General features: G+C 36.0%; 1 protein-coding gene across 1 annotated transcript in view; it reads right to left on the bottom strand.

The window, feature by feature from the left end:
* Positions 1-23,674, bottom strand: part of LOC111038779 (homeobox protein abdominal-A homolog) — a 33,488-nt gene extending 9,814 nt beyond the window's left edge. The window contains exons 1-2 of the mRNA XM_022322006.1: positions 21,423-23,674; positions 16,232-16,264 (exon numbers count right to left, since the gene is read on the bottom strand). Of these exons, the coding sequence (XP_022177698.1) occupies positions 16,232-16,264; positions 21,423-22,050 (661 nt within the window). The 5' untranslated portion in view covers positions 22,051-23,674. The remainder of the gene's footprint in view (positions 1-16,231; positions 16,265-21,422) is intronic.
* Positions 23,675-23,967: the final 293 nt, after the last annotated feature.

Here is a 23,967-nt window from a genome sequence, read left to right as displayed (position 1 = left end):
TTATTTATTGTAATGCAATATAAGTATGTGTAGCCGTGTGACACAATATATCAGTTATTATTCTTGAAAATATATATATATGTATTCCATACAACGTCATCGTGGGGCTTTTTTTCTTCACATTTTTCAATGATTGCGCTGCCCTCCACACGGGTCCTTCAAATTTAACTCGGTGCTGCAGACAGACGACGATCGTTTTCACATTATACTATACGAACACTCTCACACACACACACACACACACACACACAAAAGTAACTGTCAACATGTAGGTACATGTGTCTTATAGCTTCAAAACGCGGTCCCTTGGATGCACGCTCGGGGAGACACTATTACTCGAGGTATATGGAGATGAAAAACGATATAATATAATATGCGTACCTACCTATATAGATATTATATAATAGGTATAGGTACACGCAATTTAACGTCATCCTTTTGAGTGTTGCTATTGAAAATTGCCCATCCGTCGCGCGTACACTGCACACACAAAAGTATTGGCATCGGACTGCGAAATGGTACATATATCAGTCAACGGGCGCTCGTATATATATATAATGAAAAGACCCTCCTCTCGTCGGCGACGTACGTTTTCATCAAGAATTCGGCAAACGGCTCGGAAACGGCAATATCAATTTGCAACGCTGTAAACAATTCTACCACCCTGCCATCCCCCACACGACAATCCGCCCTACAACCAACCATCCCTCCATCACGCGCACGCCAAGAGGAAATGCGAACTTCGTCTTCCGAATTATTGCCATAACCTTTCTTGGCCCTTTTCGAAGCGGTACTTGGGACCGCTGCAGTTTTTTTCGTTCTCATTTTTCGATGCTACAGCAGCAGCAGTAGTCTCACCTCTCGACCCAGCGGCGGCGGCGAACAATGGTCGCGAACAGATGGCGTATTTGGTGTATATTACACAATTCTGCCCTCCATCGGAGTGTGTGTGTACATATATATATATATATATACAAATATATGTGTGCACAACATAAGCAATGCGTATAAGGCGGTGGTACAAGGGGTGAGAATAACACCTAAGGGAAATATCGAGCTAGGGCTTCCCCATGTACACTGCGGATATATTGTATTACATGAACCGAGCCGAGTTGAAAATGAAATGAGCTCGTATTTTCCGCAGTTTCCTTGCTCTACGACACCTTATATATATATAAACGCGTATGTGTATGTACATACTCACGTCGCCTCAGGAGCACCTGCGATCCTATACGTATATGCTTCTATAATATACGTTTCTCGAGAAAACGACTTTACTTTTTTTCTGTTTACTGTTCTTTACCGCGCGTATGCGCGTGTATATATATATATTTTATCTCTGTTTGTATGGAAAACGAGATCCGACATTGCCGAAGCCGAATACCAATATGAAAATAAGATCACATATACATATAACATTATATACATCAAAATATAGTGAGAACCTATACATCTAGATTCTAGTTCATGAGAAACGTAATACTTCAATACAAGAAATAAACTATAGGTACGAGATGTGCACGCTTCTATCATTTCAATCCGTCTTTGCGTACCTATAGCATAATATATTAAGTGTGTAGGTACACGAAATTTTATCAAAATGATTACCTATACTCACACACATAAACCTCGATCGATTCGTCGATCAAAATTATTGTTTTAAGTGGTAATAGCTATACTATAGTTTAATTTTAAACGAAAACGATATTATTATATACTTCCAAAATCCAATGTTCATCATTGGGCACGTTTGAAACGCTGCACCTAATAAATGGATAATATGCACAGCGTGTCTGCGGAGTACTCGGGTCCTCTTTAATCCACCAGAAAATACCTATTGTGGCAGGTGTGTGCGTGTGTATAAATCGTTTGACCTACATTACAAATATATACTCTTTATAGGAATCAATATAATAGAAAAAACCACCGTATCGAATTTAACCACCTCTAACTCTTCTTTTTTTCCCATCAAAATCAGGTCACGCCGCATAGCATATAATAACAGGTAAGGGCACAAAACCACACCGACATAAACACACATTATGCACACAAAACCCTTTAATTCGATAACACATTCTATTTTCATTGTGAACATGAGAAGCGGACGAGAGAGAGAGAGAGAGAGTAAGAATAATATCGTATTTGGATAATAATTGTAGGGATAAATAAATTCTTTAGCCATCGTACAAAATATTATACATAATTCAACCCATACAGAAAAATTACAGTTTCACGTGCATACGGTACGAATACACAAATACTACGATTGGCGAACAAAAGTTTCAGCGCAGTCTTTCACCCCTTCTGTTTTCTTTTCAGTACATACATTTATCGACAAATATACGAGCACAAGAGGGTGCAGTGTATCATAACGCATATATACATAATATATACATGTACAAGCATAATGTATAGATATATTTTTCAAAAGACATTTCGCCAAGACCCCGATAGACATTATTTTTACGCAACGATCTTTTGAACAGCGGAAATTTATACGGGGGGTGTTGTATATGTATATATATTGTATATGCGCCGAGTGTAATATATTTTCTTTGCGGAGGGTTACAAAAGGGCTACAAGCGGGATGAGAGACGAGGAGCCGCGCCCTCGCCAGAGATAACGGCGCGGCAAACGCTACAGTCATCTTCACGGCGCAATAACCATAATTCTTCGTTTATATTATTTTTTAGTTTTCGTTTTTTTTCCTCGTACACAATAAGAGGGTTCGTAAGGTTTTTAATTTTTCCCTCATCTTTCCGCCCGCGCGCATATTTTAATACATATATAATATATATATATGACAATATATGTATATACGTACCATCAATAAGCCACCTCCCGCGGGGTACGGGTGGGCGCGAGGAGGTTGCCGACAAAGCATTTTATTGGCGCACCATGGTCTGTGATCTTTTTGGCATTATATTATACGAAGACCCGAAGACCCTACAGCAAGCAATCGCTTGGCGTAAATATTTCACCAAAATCGATAGTTTGATGTGCTTTTCACGTACCTCCTATACTGCACGGCCCCCAATCAAAATATAGAAAGTGCCTATGTATATTATAATTCGCCCTATAGAATATACAAATAAAATACATTTACATAATAATATTATGAGCACGCGTGTCGCACGTTACAGTTGAGAGACGACAAAATTGGACCAGCACACTAAAAATGCATATTATTCCATTCTTACACGCGTCCTATTATAATATTATGTATATAGTGATACAACAACAACTCATTTCGACAATAAAATAAGTCTTTCTTTTTTATATTCTCTCTTGGTCTATTTTTAAACGAAAGTTCTTTCTCGATTATATCATAATGTAATGGGACTTCTCTCGGATTCTGATTATATATTATAATAATATCGCAAACGAATATATTGTAGTATTGTAAAATAAACGTTTGTCTTTGGCACGGCAAGCTGCATCACGACGAATGTCGAACGAAACACATTCGATTTCAAAATCAATGTCCCCCAGCCAGCCATCGTACGTGTATTGTACATAAACGTTCGTATCGCATATTGCCATTATATTTGTTTAAGGAAGAAAAGCAATCTCGGTATCGATGCAGTCGTGTGCAACATTATTCCGACACAATATTATAATGGTATCGTATCGAACACGTATGCTCGTTTTCAAAAGCATTTGTGTGCACACAAACATTTATCTCGGTTAAAAATCAAAAACTATTCGCCATTTTCGATCACCCAGTATCTATTTATAAAAATAATAATAATATTAATGCGTGTTGGCATCGAAATACTACCCGAAACGTGTCACACGACGATATTATTATAACGTGCAGCACTAAAATCAACAGTAATAAATATAAAAACGAAAAAAAAATCCCTCGAAGGTACGCACACATGCCGAAGAAGAACCGTTACGGAATGGACTTTTTTGTACGGGTTTCTAACCACCAAACCCCAAGAAGTAAAAAAAAAAAAGGCAAGGCAAGGTCATTAGACGATTTATGATTTTATATACATACACACCGCCACCGCTACCGACCCGCGAGCACGTCATATATTATGCAATACCTACCTATCTATAGAACGCGCTGTACAGATTTATTGACGTCTGCTGCGACGGGCTAAACGGGACAAATGACGTTTGAAAGGCGCGTCCGGGTGAGTTCGAGACTAATTGTCACAACAACAGAAAAGGGTCGAGAATGACTTCACGGACGCATTATAATAATATAATGTACGATATATTTATATATATATAATATATATTTGTGTACGTATTATATTATTGTTACTGATGTCGTGATGTAAGTGTGAGCGAGCAAGGGTTGCAGGGGATAAAGACGTCACGCTGCATCACTAATGTTTATTATTGTGTGTTGTAGACGTCGTATGTGTACATACTAATGCGTTTTATTGATCTATACAACGAAAAACGTATGGGATAAAATTATTATGCCGTCTGCGATAGTAACGGTCACGCACTCTTTCGCCTACACAGAAATAAATCGTCTTGGACAAACCACAGCAACATTAATAATAATAATATTATACATTATGTAATAATATTATGTTTAGGCGTTAACAAAAATCAGTCGATCATCCGCAGAACTCGCATAGACAAGACTGTGTAAACCAGTCGTTGGTGAGTGATAAAAAAAAAAACCTTCGACGATCAGAGGGAGAAGAAAAATATATATCATACGATTTAATGTTATTACTTATTATTAGGTATATTATATTATTATTTATAAGTATATATTATTGTATTATTATGTTGCCGCTCGTTCCTGCAACTCTTGCAAAGCTGCCTGGCAAGCGCAGTGAGTGTAATAATAATGATAATAATCGTTAAACATCATGCACGTGTATAGCTGCCAAGCACAGCATACTTATATGGGATAAGCTATGAACTTGTACGAATTACGACTTACGACTCCTCGATTAAATTATTTTATTGTGGGTTGATGAGAAAACGGACGAACTAAACGCGCGAGGTTCTTCGTGTATATTTTTGCTATACAACCTATAGGTACCTGGCCGATAATATTATGTATAAATAATTTCATAGGAAATGTGCCATTCAAAATAGTTTCAATATTTTTTAACGATATCTCTTTAAGGCAAATTTTTTAAGCATTTATACACACATAACACACAAGTAGAGTTTCAATTTTAATTGGAAGAAAATTATACAACAGACATTTACCACAATACGCAAGATTGGGTATATTTCGTGAACAGGTTTTTAAATTTTTTCATATAGTACTAAAATTGTACACTAAAAAATGTGTAAGCAGTAAGTTATGCGTAATGGGACAGTTATGAACTATAAAATTTATATTACGAGTAGTCGAACTATTTAGACTTAAAATTACAATATTTACGCACTGTTTGCTACACTGAAACTCTAAAAATAATATAACTCATGCTAAATGCACGATAAATGTGTTTTAAAATTTGTTTTATGTATTAAAAATGAAAAAAAATTTATAGTGTCATTAAATTACTGCTAACATAGTCAATACAGGAAAAAAACATGACTGTATAACTCAAACAACACTGGTGCAATGATGTTTGTATATATTTTATGGTATTTACACGTTTTAATTTGACATTGCGCTATATATTCCGGAGTGAAGAATTTTCAAAAAACAAAACACGTGTATGTATAATGTATGATATTTGTTTAAAAAAAGATTTCATCAAATTGTGTTAGAAATCTACGACATTCTCAGTTCCAACGAATTGGAACGTTATGAAATCAAGCACAATATAGTAACAACCTATTCTCTTTAGTAGTAACCTTTATTTATATAGGTAGTGAAATATTTCAAATTCAAACATTATAAAGTCCGAGTTATTTAATCATATGCAATTTTTGAAGTCTGATACGCAGTACAGTTTAGTTTCAAACGAGTCGACATGCACTTCAGCGAAGATATGATCTGGAATGTATCGACACCGAGCGGGACGAGTGCGATAGGTACCAAATCAGCAATACTACTTTCCGTCCGAGAGATTGTTCGATCAGCCAGCCACTGCATAATATACAACATATTATAATCACTTTAATCTTCGTACAGAAGTGACCAGGCATCGTGGAATGATGTATTACTATGATGGTCTGCCGTATTTTTATTAATTTATTTCTTGATTTTTATTAATTTATTTCTTGACAAGAGTTTAAAAAAAAGTCTTGTCTCTTGTCTCGCGCTGTTCGAATTCAATGGCCGCGCATTATCGTGAAGGACGAAATCCGAGGGAGAAGGGCGCAGCAGATTCGCAAGCAACACACGCCCAGAATAATGCCGGACCGGTTCGGGTAAACCTACCTAACTATATATATATATATATATATATATAATACGATATGCTGTCCCTCGCGGTGTGTATTATTATTTTTGCCGCACGTCCACCCACCCCCCGCACCTTTCACCCCGAACGCGTTTTACGATCTTGACTGCTGCAGGTGTTTTTACATAATATTATTTCGTTTCCACACGACCCGCCTGACGGTCGAATCGCGAACTCTCTCACTGCACCTTATATTCGCGTGCGCAAAAACAATAGGGGCACACGCATTATAATAATAATTATAAGCGACACGTGTGCGCCAGAGTGAAGAAATAGGTGTAGTACCCGGACGGCGGTGGTGACAAATCGCGATTGAAGAAGTCGAGAAAACTACGAGAGAGCAAATTAACCGTTTTTGCAGATGATAAGCACAAATGGATCGCCCAGAAAAGGAGGATATAGAAGCGAATATTACAAATTTATAATAATTAACAGTCATTAAACCGCTTGCTCACACACACTAGCACCTTTTTTGCTTATAGCAATCACATGGCACGATCAGCGAATAAAATATTCAGAAATCAGTGACCGCGTATATAAGGCGTTCTAATAACGTAGAGCCCCGCGGGGCGATTTTTAAATACGAGAGCGTCCACAAACGGTTTTCGAAAACGATTTCGGTTCGACTACTTAGAGATTTACTATATACACGCAACATTAAAACATGCAGGTAATACACATATTATACACATAATCATTAACATAATACTTACGCAGTAATATCCTACAAAAAGAAAATAAATTTCTGCTTTTACTGGTATCAAAATATAGGTTTTAACGTTACAAGGAATTTCAACAAAACAGAAATGCTTTTATAGTACGACGGCTTATGCTTATACAGAATGAAAATTACCTCTCACTGAGTGAATACCACCACCAGCAAATAATATTCGGTTCTCTTTTTTAATGAACACACACACACACACACACATATTTATTAGACATATTATAATATATTATATATTATTATTTATTAGACGTAACTTTTGTCGTACATAAGCGTTTAGAATATATTATTAAAATACAACTAAATATAATAATAATATATGTGTAACACGTTTAATTGAAACTGATGGTTCTAATATTGACCATGAAAGACAATTGTTAATTGATTTAATACAAAGAGTAGTGCTATACCTTGAGTACCTATAACATAACTCCATGCAAATGGAGCGAACACGTGATTTTAATCATTAGCACGCAACATGTACGATATAAATGTAAATGTAAATTATAATACGTTTGATCTCGACATGTCGATCGATGTGCCTACTTCAAAGGCAGCTATTTTTTTTTTTTTTGCTACAGTACCTACGTCTCGACTATAATGTGTGTATTAAACATACACACGTTCTTCTTATAATAAGGCATGATGTAGAACTACATTAAAAAAATATATGATATTATGCGATTAGGTGGTGGGTTTATCGAATAATATAACAGCGGTACGTACGTACGCTATTGATGTGTGCATAAAAATAGATAATTAAATGTTTAACAACAGATATTGTAAAAAGGTTTAAATGTTAAAATATAACGGACCTCGCAATTCGAGATAATTCGTTTTAATGAGTAATCATCAATACGTTATACGTAATTATACGTGTGTATAACTTGCAGTTAAATAATTGAATGTGTGTTAATTGAATTGTGTGTTTATCAATATTTAAATTACATCATTCTCTTCCAGTCTTTGATATTTCCGACGATACACTAGCCGATTAGTTTTATTTCAACATATACAAGCTAACATTCATTCAATCAACTTAAAATCCGTAAAAACACATAGCAAATCGGTCATTAAAATAATAATAATAATATCGATACTATATTAATATTCATAACGGAGGGGGGAAAGGTGTGGAATGACCTAAAATAAATATACTACGAAGCATTGGATATCCGCGATTTTTGCCAATTGTCTTTAAATTCTCTGCCAAGGTGAACAAGTTAATACCTTATCAGACCATACATCGTTTTGACACTGGGTGTATGATTTGCCCTCTTTTTTTTTAAACAGAAATCAAAAAAAAACTTCTCCGTCCTACGCACAAACATCGATTATAATAATAATTGAAGTTGTATCGAGTGCATAAACAACAAACCACTAACAGCCATTATCGTGGCGCCAACATGTACAACTGCGAACAGACGTCCTCATTGTTAAAACGGAAAAAAAATAGACTAAACATAAATATATTAAAATAATTGCCTCGAAATTCGAATGGAAATAAAAAGAAAACACTGAAGACATAATTGCACTTGATTTACAAAAATCGTAGAAAATAATCGTATAATACTAGCAGGGGCTAAATTTATTAATACTAAAATATAAAGATATACGAGTATGTTGTACAACGATCACTAGTGTAGACAGCACGGTACCACAGGACACGAAAGATATAACATAGAATTCGAAAAAAAGCATTAGTTTTTTTTATTTATTAGACTTTGGATATTTGCCTCATTGCACATCCATCCTGAAATATCAATATTTTGTCGGTATCAATTTTGACCTTTAGTTTGCGTGCACATCTTGTTATCAGCTACACAAAATAATATGCTAATATGCGTTTCAAACAACAGCTCTGCAACGATTGTCGGTGCGATGAACTAGTATAGCTTATTCGGATGGGATATCGTAGAAATCGGAGTCGTAAAAAAGACAAAAATAAATAATAATAGAAAATTCAAAAAAATTGAGGTATAAAAACAGGGTTACATTTGCATCGACAAACTATTTTGACCTATATAACCTTAATAACGTAAATAAATAATAGAAGTGCATAATATTAGTGTACATAATAATACAAAACGCGGATGGTATACTTGTATTAGAACAGATACGTAAAATGCCGTTTCGGTAATCGATACACAATAATAGTGCAATTTCCTTTCTGCGCAGTATTATAAAATTATTTTATTTTAACACACGATATACATGTATAATAATGTTGATTGTATAGTATATAATACGAGTATACGGGTAGCGCCTGATTATCCACAAAGTATATAATATTATTATTATTATGCTTACAATAATAGTGCAATGATATAATATAAGATGACGTTCAATTTTTATTAATCGTAAAAACGAATGCTGAGGAAACTCAACAATCCAAGAATTAATGACGAAAAATCGTAAAGAAAACTACCGTCGTTGGAAAGGTTCAATATAGAACCATTGTCCTAAACAAATCGTATTTTTTTCGCCGAGGTTTAAAAGGATAACAATGAAACCATTATTCGAATATAGAGGCTCTGGGACTAGTTGAAAACGATTTTACTCTAAAATTAACACCTTTCAATATTGAAATCTATGTCTATAAAGTTTCACGGAATAAGAGTAAATATTTATAAGTGTGATTTAAAACTGCTCATAAATCGCTTCAGAATGAATTATATAAAAACCAACAAACCAAAGACAGTGCGGTTATCTTACTGTTTAATAATAGGTCAATTTACTAACGGAGCTAAGCAAAACGGAAAGGCTGAGTGTAAATTTGCTATGTTACACACTTGAAGTCGAAGACATCAAGTATACTGACTAGACGACCACTTAAGAAAATTACGACGAAAACAAGGACTTAGTATTTTTCTCGGATTCAACCCACATAAATCGGATATCGGATGGTTCATAACCGTACTAATGTACTATACTATGTATATATAACGTAATAATATTATGGTCCCGCGCGGTGACAACCATAGCCACTAGGTACCTAAATATATAAATTAGGCGATGGGAGGAGACTCGGACGGACTGCAATAATTAAATCAAGAGTTACGACACATCATAAATGTTGTAATAATTGAAGTCAAACGCCACACCGTTTAAAAGTGAATTTAGATTAAAATAATACGCGTTTGGTTGTCGCGCATGGGCGACGTCGATAACAATATTATTCACAACAATATAATATCCGGTCGATTATTATTAATTTACCTACCGTTTAATTGTACACGCTAATATTATACTTTCTAGTGTACCCGGAATTACCATATTATTATTGTGTTTACGCGTAAACGAAACGGAGATAGCGATTGTAATTTGTTTAATGAATATTATACACGGGATAGTGTATGGGCACCGCTGCCGCCGTCGTAATGACCCAACCCCGGTAAATAATTCACACGCGGATTTACCTACATAATATCTTATTCACTATACAACGTGCATCCAGAATGGACACACACACACACCATATTAATATCGCACACAACTACAAGTGCAGTCGTATAATATAACATTATAATATTATTATTGCGTACGGTTGCAGTTGCGACCTACCTCAACGAGCAATACATAATAATATTGTACCTATTATACATGTATAATTTTTTTTATGTTTATGGTATTATGCGAATAAGTGTTTTTTTCTCGTTATAATAATATATCGCGTTTTACGAACGACGCGCACGCGTTTGAGAATAATTTATAATATTATTATTATTACGTAGATGCACTTATGTCGCCAGCAGTCGAAATGCCTATGATATAGTACACCTGACCATCTGCACACAGAAAGAAAAAATTATACACTTGACCACAATTAATAAAAGAGCACAACCCGTAACCTTCATGATTTTTTTTTTTAAAAACGAATAGAACTCGTTTATATAATATTTAAATATCAATAATATACCTAGTTCTAATGACCACCATTATTATAGGTATATTGAATAAATAATAATATGTAAAACGGGGCTTGTAGTCGTCTCAACATTTCGGCACTCTAAGCATTTGCCTACTACTCTGACTATATTATTACAGGGCGACTAACTCAATAGCTGCACACACTGCAGCTGCATTGCTGTAGGTATATATATATTTCTCGACACCCGACAACGGCTGATATTTTCTCGGTCGTCGTCGAAGATGTTTCTTCTTTTCGATATACGTGGGTCTATTTATGTTTAAAAAAAAATGCGCACAAATATATATTATAATACATACAACACAATAAAACACGTATTACAATAACAAGAAGCGACTCGTCCGTCCATATATAATATGTGTATGTATAATAAACATGCCACCATTGTCCACGGGTTGTTTTTTCCCTCTCGCGCCGCAGCTCCTCCGATTAAACACAACGACCATTATTATTATTATTATTATTATTATTCATCCTGGATACTCGTTTTTTTCCCCTTTTTTTTTACACGCACGCATACATCTTTTTATCCGCGTCTACTAAATAATATGTGTACATGTGTGTGCCGCCATCATAACGATAAACCGGATCGACCCGAAGACTTGCGTGCGGTCTCACCGCGCGATGTCACGGAACGGGTTATTATACTTATGATAATACTATAATATGTGTCTCCTTAATACCACCTCCCCTCACTTCACCACCCTCTGGAAAAAAACGGCCATGTGAATAACGATGTCCACCATAAGGTGGGAAACGTAAAAATCCCGAAGAAATTAGTACACCGTAACGGAATTTATTGGTGACGGAGAAATTCTAAAACATTGGAGGAGATTCATTGTGATACGTACATCATAAGAGCTTTCTTGTTTTAACGGCTATAAGGTAACGAGAATCGTACGATTAACATAAAGCTAACATTGAGTAGAAATTAAAAAGTACTATTTAAAAACTTTGCAACTATTGGTTGTGAAAATATAAGTGTATAATTATAATTTGCATTTGTTAACTGCAACATTTTGAAAAAAATGTATCTTAGTGTGAAACAGATTCATGTTAGTATTAGAAGTCTTAGCACCTACAAAATTCGACGAAATACTGTTATATTTCTTCATTTTAGATCAAATCAAATCGAACTGATAGGTATACTTAGTAATGTGAGCAAAGCAAACCTTATATCAAATATATCACATTGGTGGTTATTTTAAAAATACGGGGAAATTTTTAGACTAATAGCCGTCCTAATTTTAAACATCCTGTAGCACTCTACAAACGATGCCGCCAATACGTTCGAAATACGATTTTCCGAATATCGCTCGACCAAAATAATCAGAGAATTTACTAATCGTTATACTAATCACTGATAATTTTATCAGCTGCAGATTGCACAACACAACAGTCTCGTTGTTATGACTATTTTCTAATGATCGGAACAAGTTGTCGGACGGTAAAAATATGTACGTAGGTCTACTATATTTAAACGCATACGATAATGAGGTGCAGTATTGGTAATAGAACCACCGATAGATACGATCATAGCTCCTATCGTGGGTCAGAAGTTCGGCGACGAAAATCGTTGTTATTACCTCAAATAAAGATATAATTTGTCGATTTTCCCATCGTTTTTACGAAGAGAACCCAACGATAAACTGGCAACAGCGATATAATTTAACTCCACGGGATTGTTATGGCCGATTTAGAAATATTAGAATGGCTGGCACTTTGTGTTGGTAACGACTAACGAGACGGCGGTTCAATTTAGTGTATTAGAGTGGCTCTCTCACTCTTTACCTCTCTCTCCCTCACTCACACTAGACTAGTCGACATCTCACGTTATTGGATATTATTGTACGGAGGACATAACAATAAATAATAATTATAAATGTCTCGAAGCTACTTTAAAAGCGACCGTTACACTTTACACCGCCACAGCGCCTTAATAGGGTTGTGCTCGGAAATTACTCACCGCCTCACTATGCTCGGCCATCCACCCTCCGTCACGTCAGGCTCGACTTTTTCGTTTGGTCTGCCCCGTCTCCGGGGCTGCTGTTTAATGTTTTTAACACATACATTATTATAATCATAAGCGTTCAACGAATACACAATTGTTATATATATTTTTGTTATTATTATTATATATGCACGGCGCCTTTGTTCGGTTTTGTTTGGAGTAGTTACCGCCGAGCCTTTCGAGACAACTCAAATACAGCGTAATAAAAACAATTTGCAATGCCAGAAATAGCGCCACCGTTATTTAAGTTATGTACGAACCACCACGTTCGCACGAATCTACAATGTCCCTCTATATAATCCCAGCACTACAAGAACGTTTAAATTATCCGTTCAGTTTTTAATTTCATAACTGATACAATGTCGTATTTTTTTAATTATTAAATATTAACTGGATAATTTTAAGGAAAAACATTTGTTAATATAAGAAAAACAATCCTTAAAGTACGAAGAGGTAGTGGTTAAAATAAAAAAAACGCGCATAATATTGCAATATTTTATCCGAGATCGAAAAGTGAAAACTTCGACAATCGAGCAATTATTTTTTTTATAGATACACGAAACATATGAATTATGAGCAATGGGCAAAATAGTAGGAATTTTGTCTTTTCATAATAAATTACGAGCTTAAGATTATACCAACACGTCGTTAATGTTATTTAAAAATAATTTTGACGGAATAATTAAAATCCAAAATGACTACCGTATAAATAAAAATAAATCCAATTTTACCAGTTTAATATAATTAATACGCATTACCCCGACAGAAACTGTCGTCAAAGCGCATATAAAATGAAATAAAATATACAATATTATACACCTCGAAGACCTTGAAACGTGTAATATTGGCGTGCGTGAAGTAAATTAATTTACAAACATTATCGACGACAATATTATTGTCTTCTTAAATTACGACTCGTGCATGATATCGGTACCTACCGGCTACCACGGGAATAACGAACGGCCGCCACCGAGACTATTGTTTTCAACGCACAACTGCCGGACAATGAAAAAATCATGAACGTTCGTCGTCAAGACATTGTTGTTCGTCTGCGGGCGGCGAGAGAGGAAACGACGGGACTATTAAAAATAATAAATAGGCACCTTCACCACATACGCTGCAACCGGCAGACGTATTTTCAGATTATTTTATAATGCTGATGTTAATAATATAATAATATAATACTACGCTATACAGGGACATTAGCATAAATATTAGAATATTCCGTCCGTTTGAATCACTGTCCTGTCTTAACTGAAACCATAACATACAATATTATGTACACTGTACAGATAGTAGCTAGGCCACGGGTGCGGTAGCAACGTCGGTGCAGAGCTTTCGAATAAAAATAATAATATTATTATATTGTCCGGAATTGAGACAACCGACAACGCGTGTTGACTTCCGAGAATGGACGGCGGCGTTTTCTCCTCAGTCCTTCAAAAATGGGAAAAAAAATCCTACTCGAACGGCAGGATGACGACGATAATAATATTATTAACGTCGTAAATAGACGCGTAATGGGCGACACAAAATATTAAACGGTACTAAATAATTATTATTATAAGAGGCGTATTATAGAAGAGCGCAGCGTCGGCGGCGGCGTGTAACAAAATAATATACTACATTTCCGAACGGAAAACGTTTACAGTTCGCATATCGCACACGGCCATTATCCATAATAATAATGGTATGTTATATACGATAATGGGCTAGGCGGCGGTGTAAATTAATACATATTTTATTGTTATTTTATTCGTTCTGACCGACGGCATGATAATACTATACCTATTATACCGCCGATATATCACTACGACTAACGACGTATCGGTCGGCTCCGACGCGGCCCACGCGCGTTGACAACGCGTTATGGCGAAGGTTTGACAATAATAATACTAATAATAATAATAATAATATAATGCTTATCGTGACGTATACGATAAAAATGACAAATACCCCTACATCGGAAAAGTCTATGGGTTAGTACTATGGGGTATGCTAATGAGCACATGGTATATAGATCCAAGCCCACCGACACCACCACCCCACCATAACCGATTTCGATGGATCGTCGTGCGATGGACGCTAATATATTATCATGGAGGCGATTTGCATAAAACTCGGACGGAGAGGATTAAACACGTACGTACGTATATACGATTTTTTTCACGCGCGATGAATAGGCATTTCGACGTTTCTTCGCGTAGTTGCACCATCGCGGACGCGCGCCCACGGACCGTTTATTTATTTATTCTTTTAATTCGCGTTTATTATATTATTCCTCCGTTCGTATTACATTACATTATGTATATACCTACGTTCCCGGCGTCGCCATTGGTAAATACCGCCGCCGCCACCGGTGAAATATTATTATATATTATCAAGCGCAGGTACGCGGCGAATCATTAAAATGATAATGTGTTGTTGTATTATAATGGCGGGGATATACCTGGAAAAGGGGTGAAATTATCTCACGCGGACAAAAAAGGGTACTCATAATGACGAGGAGTCAACCCCGACGACGACTACGACGGTAGGCCGAGTGCAGTACGCAGGCGCGCGCACACACGCACAAGACGATAAATCATAATTTATACCACTCAGTGTGTGACGGAGAAATAATAATAAGAAAAAGAGAGGAGAGGAAGAGGGACATATAGGTACTTTTAATAATACACCGCGCTGTTATAACGTTTATTGTTGTCCAATAAAAAACTATTAACTGGCCGGCCCGCGAGTGTGTGGCCATAAAAATATTTAATGTAGCCCGTGTGCGACGGCTCTGGTGCGGCTCTATAATACGCACGTGTTACGCGCGCAGAGAAGTAGCTTTTCAAGTACTTAATATAGGTACCTATATCTTCAAATATTATATTATTATGATGTTGTATGCGCTCATATTATTATTGTTACACGGACAGAGTATGCAAACGAGTGAAAACCGCGTGTAGGTAAAATCACATTTAATATCATGAACTCCGCCGTTGGGGTGTGGGTATATTTTTTAGGGGCTTAAAATATAACGAGTGGGTGGCGGGAAAAAGGGATAACGGAAAACGACAATCGCCGCACATATAATATTATTTAGTGCGAGTCGATTGTAAAATCGCTTCATCGACTCGTAAGCCTAACGACAATAATAATATACGAGTATTAAGGCTAATAGCTGGTACGTGTAAACTTAGATAGACGATTAAATAACAAACGTGTTCGGTACTCACCACAAACGACTCTGTCGAACGGACTCATCCAATCTGAAACGAAACAAAAAAAAAAACGTTTTAAAATAATATTACGAACATGATATCAATTACAAATACACACTGTTACATTATTACATCACACGCACATTTGTTGAGAGAGCTCGATATACTTTAATTTTTTCCTAAAAAATATAGGTAATACAACAACAGTGTACTGCAACGATTTATAACGTTAATAAAAAAAAAACGTAGGTATCCGGTACGTCCAATAATTTCACATTAAAAATCAAAATCGCGAGGACAACACGAAAATGCTTTTGTGTGTATTATCTTTGATTATATTTCGTCGACTCAGCGTGTAAATCAATACATATATAAATTGCGTTTTATCGAATCAGTATTATTGACAGTTTTTTTTTATTTATTTTTTTTTAATTGACAAACAGTCTAGTGTGTCTGCGGCGCTAACGCATTGCATGGAAATTTAAATATTATTGATACATTTTTAATATGCTAATTAATGTGTGGATTTTATTGATCATCAGACGAGTTGAAATTGCCTGCACTACGAGTGAAGTATTGACTACTCGGATAGTAAATAACGTGTATTACGTCATAACAATTGTGATCTTTAGAACTTTCTATACATTTTCGACACTCGACGAAAATCTGATGAACAACCATTTATACTGGGTAGGACCATATAATTAATAATATGACCCATTTTATCCATTGATCAATCATAAATCATAACTAATACCTATGCGCAGTGGTGATGTTGAACTCATTTTAAAAGTTATGATTTATATATACGTAGAAATTGTTCAACATTGTTCAACATATACAACAATATATATTTAACCGATACATTATGCAAATATTTTATCGATATTGGTACTTTGTACCTACAAGATTATTAATTAATTTCGTCAGGTAAATCATTTAGTTACAATTTATATTGATACCAATTGGGAGTTTGATTGTGCGTCACATCATATCTTTCCTTTTCTCTAATTATATATAGCGGAATTTTTGCTAGTATACCACACATTATATGATATATATTATACATGGGGAAACAGTCAAATAGTGAGAGTTAACAATTAGTGTGCAACCGGCATCGCAGCCAATGTCTTGGCGCCTCGGTGCAAGTGGAAATGAGACTACGGCCATGCTATTGCAAATAGCGGTGAGGCGAGTGACGGAGGGTGAGGACCCCTCTGTGAAAGTATTTGTGCGCGAGGGTAGCTACTCCCCAACTACATTATACGCTATTCCAAGGTTCAACGGTTCGAGATACCTACATATATATATTATGGTATCTGGTCAGCGCACCCTTTCTGATACTTCTAAACAGTATACGAGTCGTTAAGTTTTCGGGAAATTGGGCAAACCGTTAGTACTTTTTTTCCAATTTGACCACAACCGCGTATCCCCACCGGCATAATATGACGACGAGAGGCGCACAAAAGCTCCATTGGCGGTAACGCTAAATCATTTTTATTTGTTTCGTGCGAAAATTCATATGGGCACTCGAACCGGTTTTGGCGGCTCGATGATCTTCTCTGAGGTATCATATTATTGTAAGCGATGGGCCGTACCCACCCGCCTACTATTGCCCGCTCGTATAGTCTATTGTTCGACAATTATGCAAATGGCCGTCTGTCAAGTACACACACACGAACGCGCGCGCAAAAAGTTAACAAAAAATGAAAATGAGATTCTTTATACAAAAAAACTAATATAAGGCCACGTGCGCGCCAAAATTATTTTTTTTTAACGATTGACCATTGCAGATGCATATCATAAACAACGTTTAATCAGCGAAGTAATGATATTATTATTATTTTAAAGGTATCTGGTACCTATTTATTGTGTACTGATGTACTATCGAGGGGAAAGTATGATGATTAAGGTTCATAACTGATTAATACAAGTTATTTTCGATAGTATTTAAAAGTTATTATGAATTATTATGAATTCGTGTTAGCTTAAGGGTCATCAGCGAATATCGCTCTTTCGCTTAAGGTCGATGAGACATCAGTTTCTAACGATTTCAACAGGCTAAACGTGTACTGAAAAACACACTCGATACCCCCCTGAGCCCTGATCACCCACCCAAGTATAATTTCGTAATTTATTGCACACTGGTTTTGATAAAATTGTACTTTTAAATTTAGTGAACTGACGTGGTTATATTATATTCTAAAATATCTTTCGTTTTTATGACTTATCAGTATTTATTACTACGCGAAAGTCAAAGATGCACAAAAATTCACAAAATTTTAAAATTAATCTAAATTCTTAACAGGAATAATACTTGATTATACCTATTTTCTAATTATATCATTAACAATTTAGAATATAATACTATTGAAAATTAATTCTCGGTAAATTTCAAAAATAATTGTAGAATAAATTTATTGATGGTTATTGCCTAACTTTTTAATGTTTATATTTTGGCTATTTATTACAAATTTGTGGAAGTCTTACTATTATTACACTGTGTTTTCATTACGTTCTGCATGTTTTTTTTTTTAATCAGTACATCTACATGAATATTTTGTTTTGCAATAGGTAAGTTCTCGTATACACGGCAGCGATTTTATATTTGTTTTACAATTAGGCACCTACCTAAACATTTTCCTCGATGTTATAACATTACAATTAATGTTTTTACAGTTTTTATACCTACACCGTCTACAGTAGTTTCTCATTAGTGAACACATTTTCTTTTATAGCTTTATTAAAGATATTATAATATTGATAAATAATATTATATGATTATATATATTATTTGCTTTGTGCAACTGCAGCTCTTGTGAAAAGCGTGTATCATTAATCTGATCAACTGAAATGACTATCATTATTAATTATTAAGTTGAACAAAGTACTTGAACACCAAAATAACATTAAGTAAATACAGCAATGGAACAATAATATAACCATATAAGTAACAGAATGAAAAAGATTGATACCAATAATTAAAAATCTTTAATTTCTCTATTAAATCTAAGTGTCGACTACATTCTTCTGTTTCTCCACGAAAAGTAAAAATAAAGATATCACAAGTATTAGTCTGCCTATAATAATATTAATTTTCCAGTAATTACTAATTAAACAATATTCACAGTAATTCAAATGTTTTTCACGGAATTTACTACGAAATAAATGTGATATTTTGGTTAAGGATTTATAACGTGTGTTATTTATACCTTTAATAACTCTTTCGGTGAAATAATATTTTAGGAATCGTAGTTATTAGTTTCACAATATTGGGTTTCCAACGGTTATTGTTTTTTTTTTTTTTCATAAATAAATGTAGGGACAAAAACGTTTTGAACATATTATAAAAGAATATAAAATATAACCTAACACTATTAAAATAAATATTATTTTAAACATTCTGGTCAATTAATTTAAATAAGCGATGAAATAATAGTCTAATAAAATAATACTAGAGTTTGCGTGGGTAGTAAGTAATAGGCGAGTTTGTCTACAATGAGATGCGGGCGTCCGTGTAATGGCTAGTATTAGATTTAGGCAATAATAAATTGGTTGAATTCCAAGCAAATATACATAATATTATTCGAGTATATTATTTTTATAATGCCATCAACACACACACACAACTTATTGGCACTATTATAGTCGAATGTAATGTATTTTCAAACGTTTTTTGGCAAATACCGACTAAATGGTGTGAAGATTAATTTTTTCTTCATAACTATGATCTCTTTATTAGGAGGTATATTAATATTTATAATTCATTTTTTTTACACAATTTGAAGTTCTTTTCTAATGTTTTATTAATTATTTATTATTAGGTAGATAAGTACTGAGCTTATACGTTACACATTTTTGGTACAAAATGTTAAATTTAATTATATTATTGTACTTTGGTACTGAAAAAAAAACGATTAATTTAAAACATTTTTATAGTCTTTGTAATGATTAATGAATAATTTGTTTGCTAGTATATAATTTAGTAAAATATGTATCATTATATTATAATTAATATTTAATTATATTAGTATAAATTATAATGGCAATTGCTGTACACATAATTAGGTTTGTACGTTTATTGCTTATTTACATATAATTTATAGGGTAATTAAATTTTAATGGTCTTTACTTTATGATGGGGACATTAAGATATTTAAATAATATTATTTGGTGGCATAAATATATAAAATTGTTCATTTAATATCATTTGTGTAGTTAAAATAATAAATTAACTACCTAATGTAATCAGGACATGAAATAAGAAGACATTTGTGAATAAAAAAAGCATATGTTTCAACATTTAGGCCCGTACTAAATTATATTAGTACTTCCCTACGTAGGTATATATATACAATATTAAGAATATTGTTAAAGAAGCATGTGTTTTATTTAACCTAGTTTTATAAGTATTATAAATATAAACACAAACTTCAACTACCAACTTGAATGCGATAATATAGTAACAAATAATAAATTCATATCAATATAATACAATATTATAGTAGCTTACATATTATTATTAAACTTGGGTTAACGTTTTTTTTTTTAATTACAATATTTTATGGGCATATTAAATTGATATTTGATTTGTGCAATAAAGTACTATAATATAGTAGACCTATCACATAAATTATAACGTAATTTTAGTTGGCGATGGGTGTAGATTTAAAAAGTGACTATATAAAATTTAAAAAATTAAATCAAATTGTCTTAGAATCTCATCGAGCTTCCCAATAACATTTATTACATCAAAACTAAATAACTACGCGATATCAATTAATTTGCAAGCGCGTGTTACGGTATAAAGTCGTTAAATGACAGTTCGGGATCGTAAAGATATAATGCGGAACTCGAAAGCTTTTTTTCTGTAAATCTCCCGCATACACTAAAGTACCTATATAATCAGGTTTCACACGATATAGGTGTCGTAATACGTATATTATCATACCCAAAACACAATACCTAAGTTGATGTCTCTACAATATCGTTTTACAAGCTAATGGATTTCGAAAATTTAGCTTATCGGAAACGACTAGCGGTCTCTGAGGAGTATTTAAATGCAAAATGATGACATGGGTGGTAATGTGATGAGCGTATGACACGCACGACGAAGAGCGATGTTACGCGCTCAACAGACTTTCGTGCAACAAACGGCGCAAAAACATTGCAACAAACTATAGGTAAGTAACAGTGACGTGCTTACCTGTAATGGACATCCACGGGTACCGGGGTATGTCGGGCATGGGCTGCGGTCCGGGGGCTCCGGGCTGTCCGGCGCACGCGGTGTTGAGCGGGTCAGCGGCCACGGCGGAAGCGGCGGCCGCCTGGTGGTAGAACTGAGCGGCCGCGGCCATGGACGACACGGCGCCGGTACCGCCGCCTCCGTTCTGGTTGTGGTGATGGTGCAACGCGGCGTAACTGTTGACCATCGTATCGGCTGCGGACACGCCGCCGACGCTCACGCCACCGACGCCACCGCCATACCGGCACGACGACGACGTCTTGTCCGCGGCGTCCTGGACGGCGGCGGCCAGGGCGGCCGAGCCGGGCGACGAGAACGCCATGGAACCGGCGCCGGAGCCGAACTGCTGCTGGTGATGGTGGACGGCGTACGCGGGGTACATGCGGCCGGCGGCCGGCGAGACCAGCGACGACGTGGACGGCGGCGAACCGCCCGCGCTGCTGGACGACGAGTTGTTGGGCGTCAGGCTGTAGTTGACGGCCGACGAGTCCAGCCCGCCGCCGGACGTGATCACGGGGTTCAGGAGCTGGTGGTGGTACTGTTGGTGGTACTTGGGCAGCATGCTGTCGATGATGAACTTTGAACTCATGACGGGCGCGTAAGTTGCGGCCGCGGACAGGATTGTAGTACTATTGCGGTGCGATTTTTGGCCCGCACGTGCGTATAATATTATGTAAAATACGTTTCAACTTTTTATTGCACTTCTCTCTTCGGGTCGTCGAAATACAAAATTATCTATAGATATGTGCTAGAATCGGTCAACGCCACCGCATTATGCCGTCAAGATGCTGAATGTATCGTCGTAAAAAACCAAACAAACGTCGATCGAAAAAAAACACAAAACTGTTGTCAATATATTTATTTATATTATTCAAAACCCGAAAATATCGCGGACGATCGTGTGGCGAGCGACGAAGACGCACACTGAACGGACACAGGACGACCGACACCGGAGTGCCGTGTGGTTAAAGACCCGGCGGATCTACGAGAGTAAAAAAAAAAACGAACGGGACTACCAAAATTTTTATAATTTTATCAATCGAAAAAATATCTTCGAACCGTATCTAATGTAGCGGCGGAAAAATAAAAAGACCCGCGCGGCGGCGGCGGCGACGCGATCACTGGCGACGGCGGCGGCCTTTGGCGATATAATATTATATGGCGGCGCGGGTAATTTCCCGAACGTTGAGCACTTGTTTGTGAGATCGTTTATGACCCGGGCGGCGCGCGGAGGGTATTGGCGTGGCCCAGTCGACCGTCGTCGTCTCGTCGCAGTCGTCGTCCGCGTCGCAGTCGTCGCGTTACCTCTCTCCGGACGCGCGCGCACACACTCTCACACACACACGCGCACACGACCACACCGCCACGGCACTACCTACACGGGCGCGCGCGCGCGAACCGGCGCGCACACGCGCAGCAACGGCGGCGGCCGTGGTGGCCGGCTCGTCGGACGGGTTGGGTGCGGCGCGCGGGTCGGTGGCGTCGCCCCCGTCCGCGTAGCCGGAGACTTGTCCCCTCCGCGGCGACGGCCAATCGACGAGCGCGCAGGTCTCGTGTGCGCCGCCACCGACAGCGCACTCTCGCGGCATACGACCCATCGTTTTTTTTTCACTTTTTCTCCTAGCCGCGATCACTACTTTAGGTGATTATGATGATGATTATTAATACCAGTATAATACCTAAAGCTAATAATGAATAACAACAGTATTAACATATTAGTATTGTTATTGTTATAAGTTGATTTTGATTTTTTCCTATCGCTCGTTTTGTAATAATTGTTAATTTTGTTCGCGTTTAAATCTTGTAGTATGTATATTATTTTACATACCCGACCCAAATTCATCGCCCACGATTACACGCCGGAGACCAGTGATCACTGCTATATATACATTTTTAAAAAATTGTCTTTGGATTCTATAGGTCGATGTACAAAAAACATTAAAAAAACACGCACCTGTCATATAGGTTATTTTATGTGATCGGCAGTATTGGGATATATTTAACGAGTCGCCTTGTATGCGTAACCGCACGCGTGTCCTTTACATTAATATAGTGTAGGTGCGAAACGATAATAATTTATTGTACCGCTGTACATAATAGGTAACCTTTATATAGATATAAATTCATATAACGAGACGGGTACATTTTAACAACTAAAACAGAATTATATAAATACATAATTAATTAAACATTAGGAAATCAAACATATATATTTTGATCGTGCAAAAACAATAAATTATTACTTATGGTTATATCAACATGTATAATGTGCATAATAATACATTTATTTTGTAAAGCATACTGTTTATTTATGAGTATAAAGTATTGCCATATTAATTATTAGCACATAATTTCACAATACTCCTACATACATAATTTGTTAGTGCACTATAGTGTACCATGTATTATAAGTAAATTCAGCCATTCTGTTTTTGTCAGCTTAAATAACATCAATTATTCAAATTGACGGCTATTTTCATTATGTTATTAGCATAATACTGTTAAC

Source organism: Myzus persicae, unplaced genomic scaffold (assembly GCF_001856785.1).
Source record: "Myzus persicae strain clone G006 unplaced genomic scaffold, MPER_G0061.0, whole genome shotgun sequence".
NCBI classification, from domain to species: domain Eukaryota; kingdom Metazoa; phylum Arthropoda; class Insecta; order Hemiptera; family Aphididae; genus Myzus; species Myzus persicae.
This window is presented reverse-complemented; position numbering and strand designations above follow the sequence as displayed.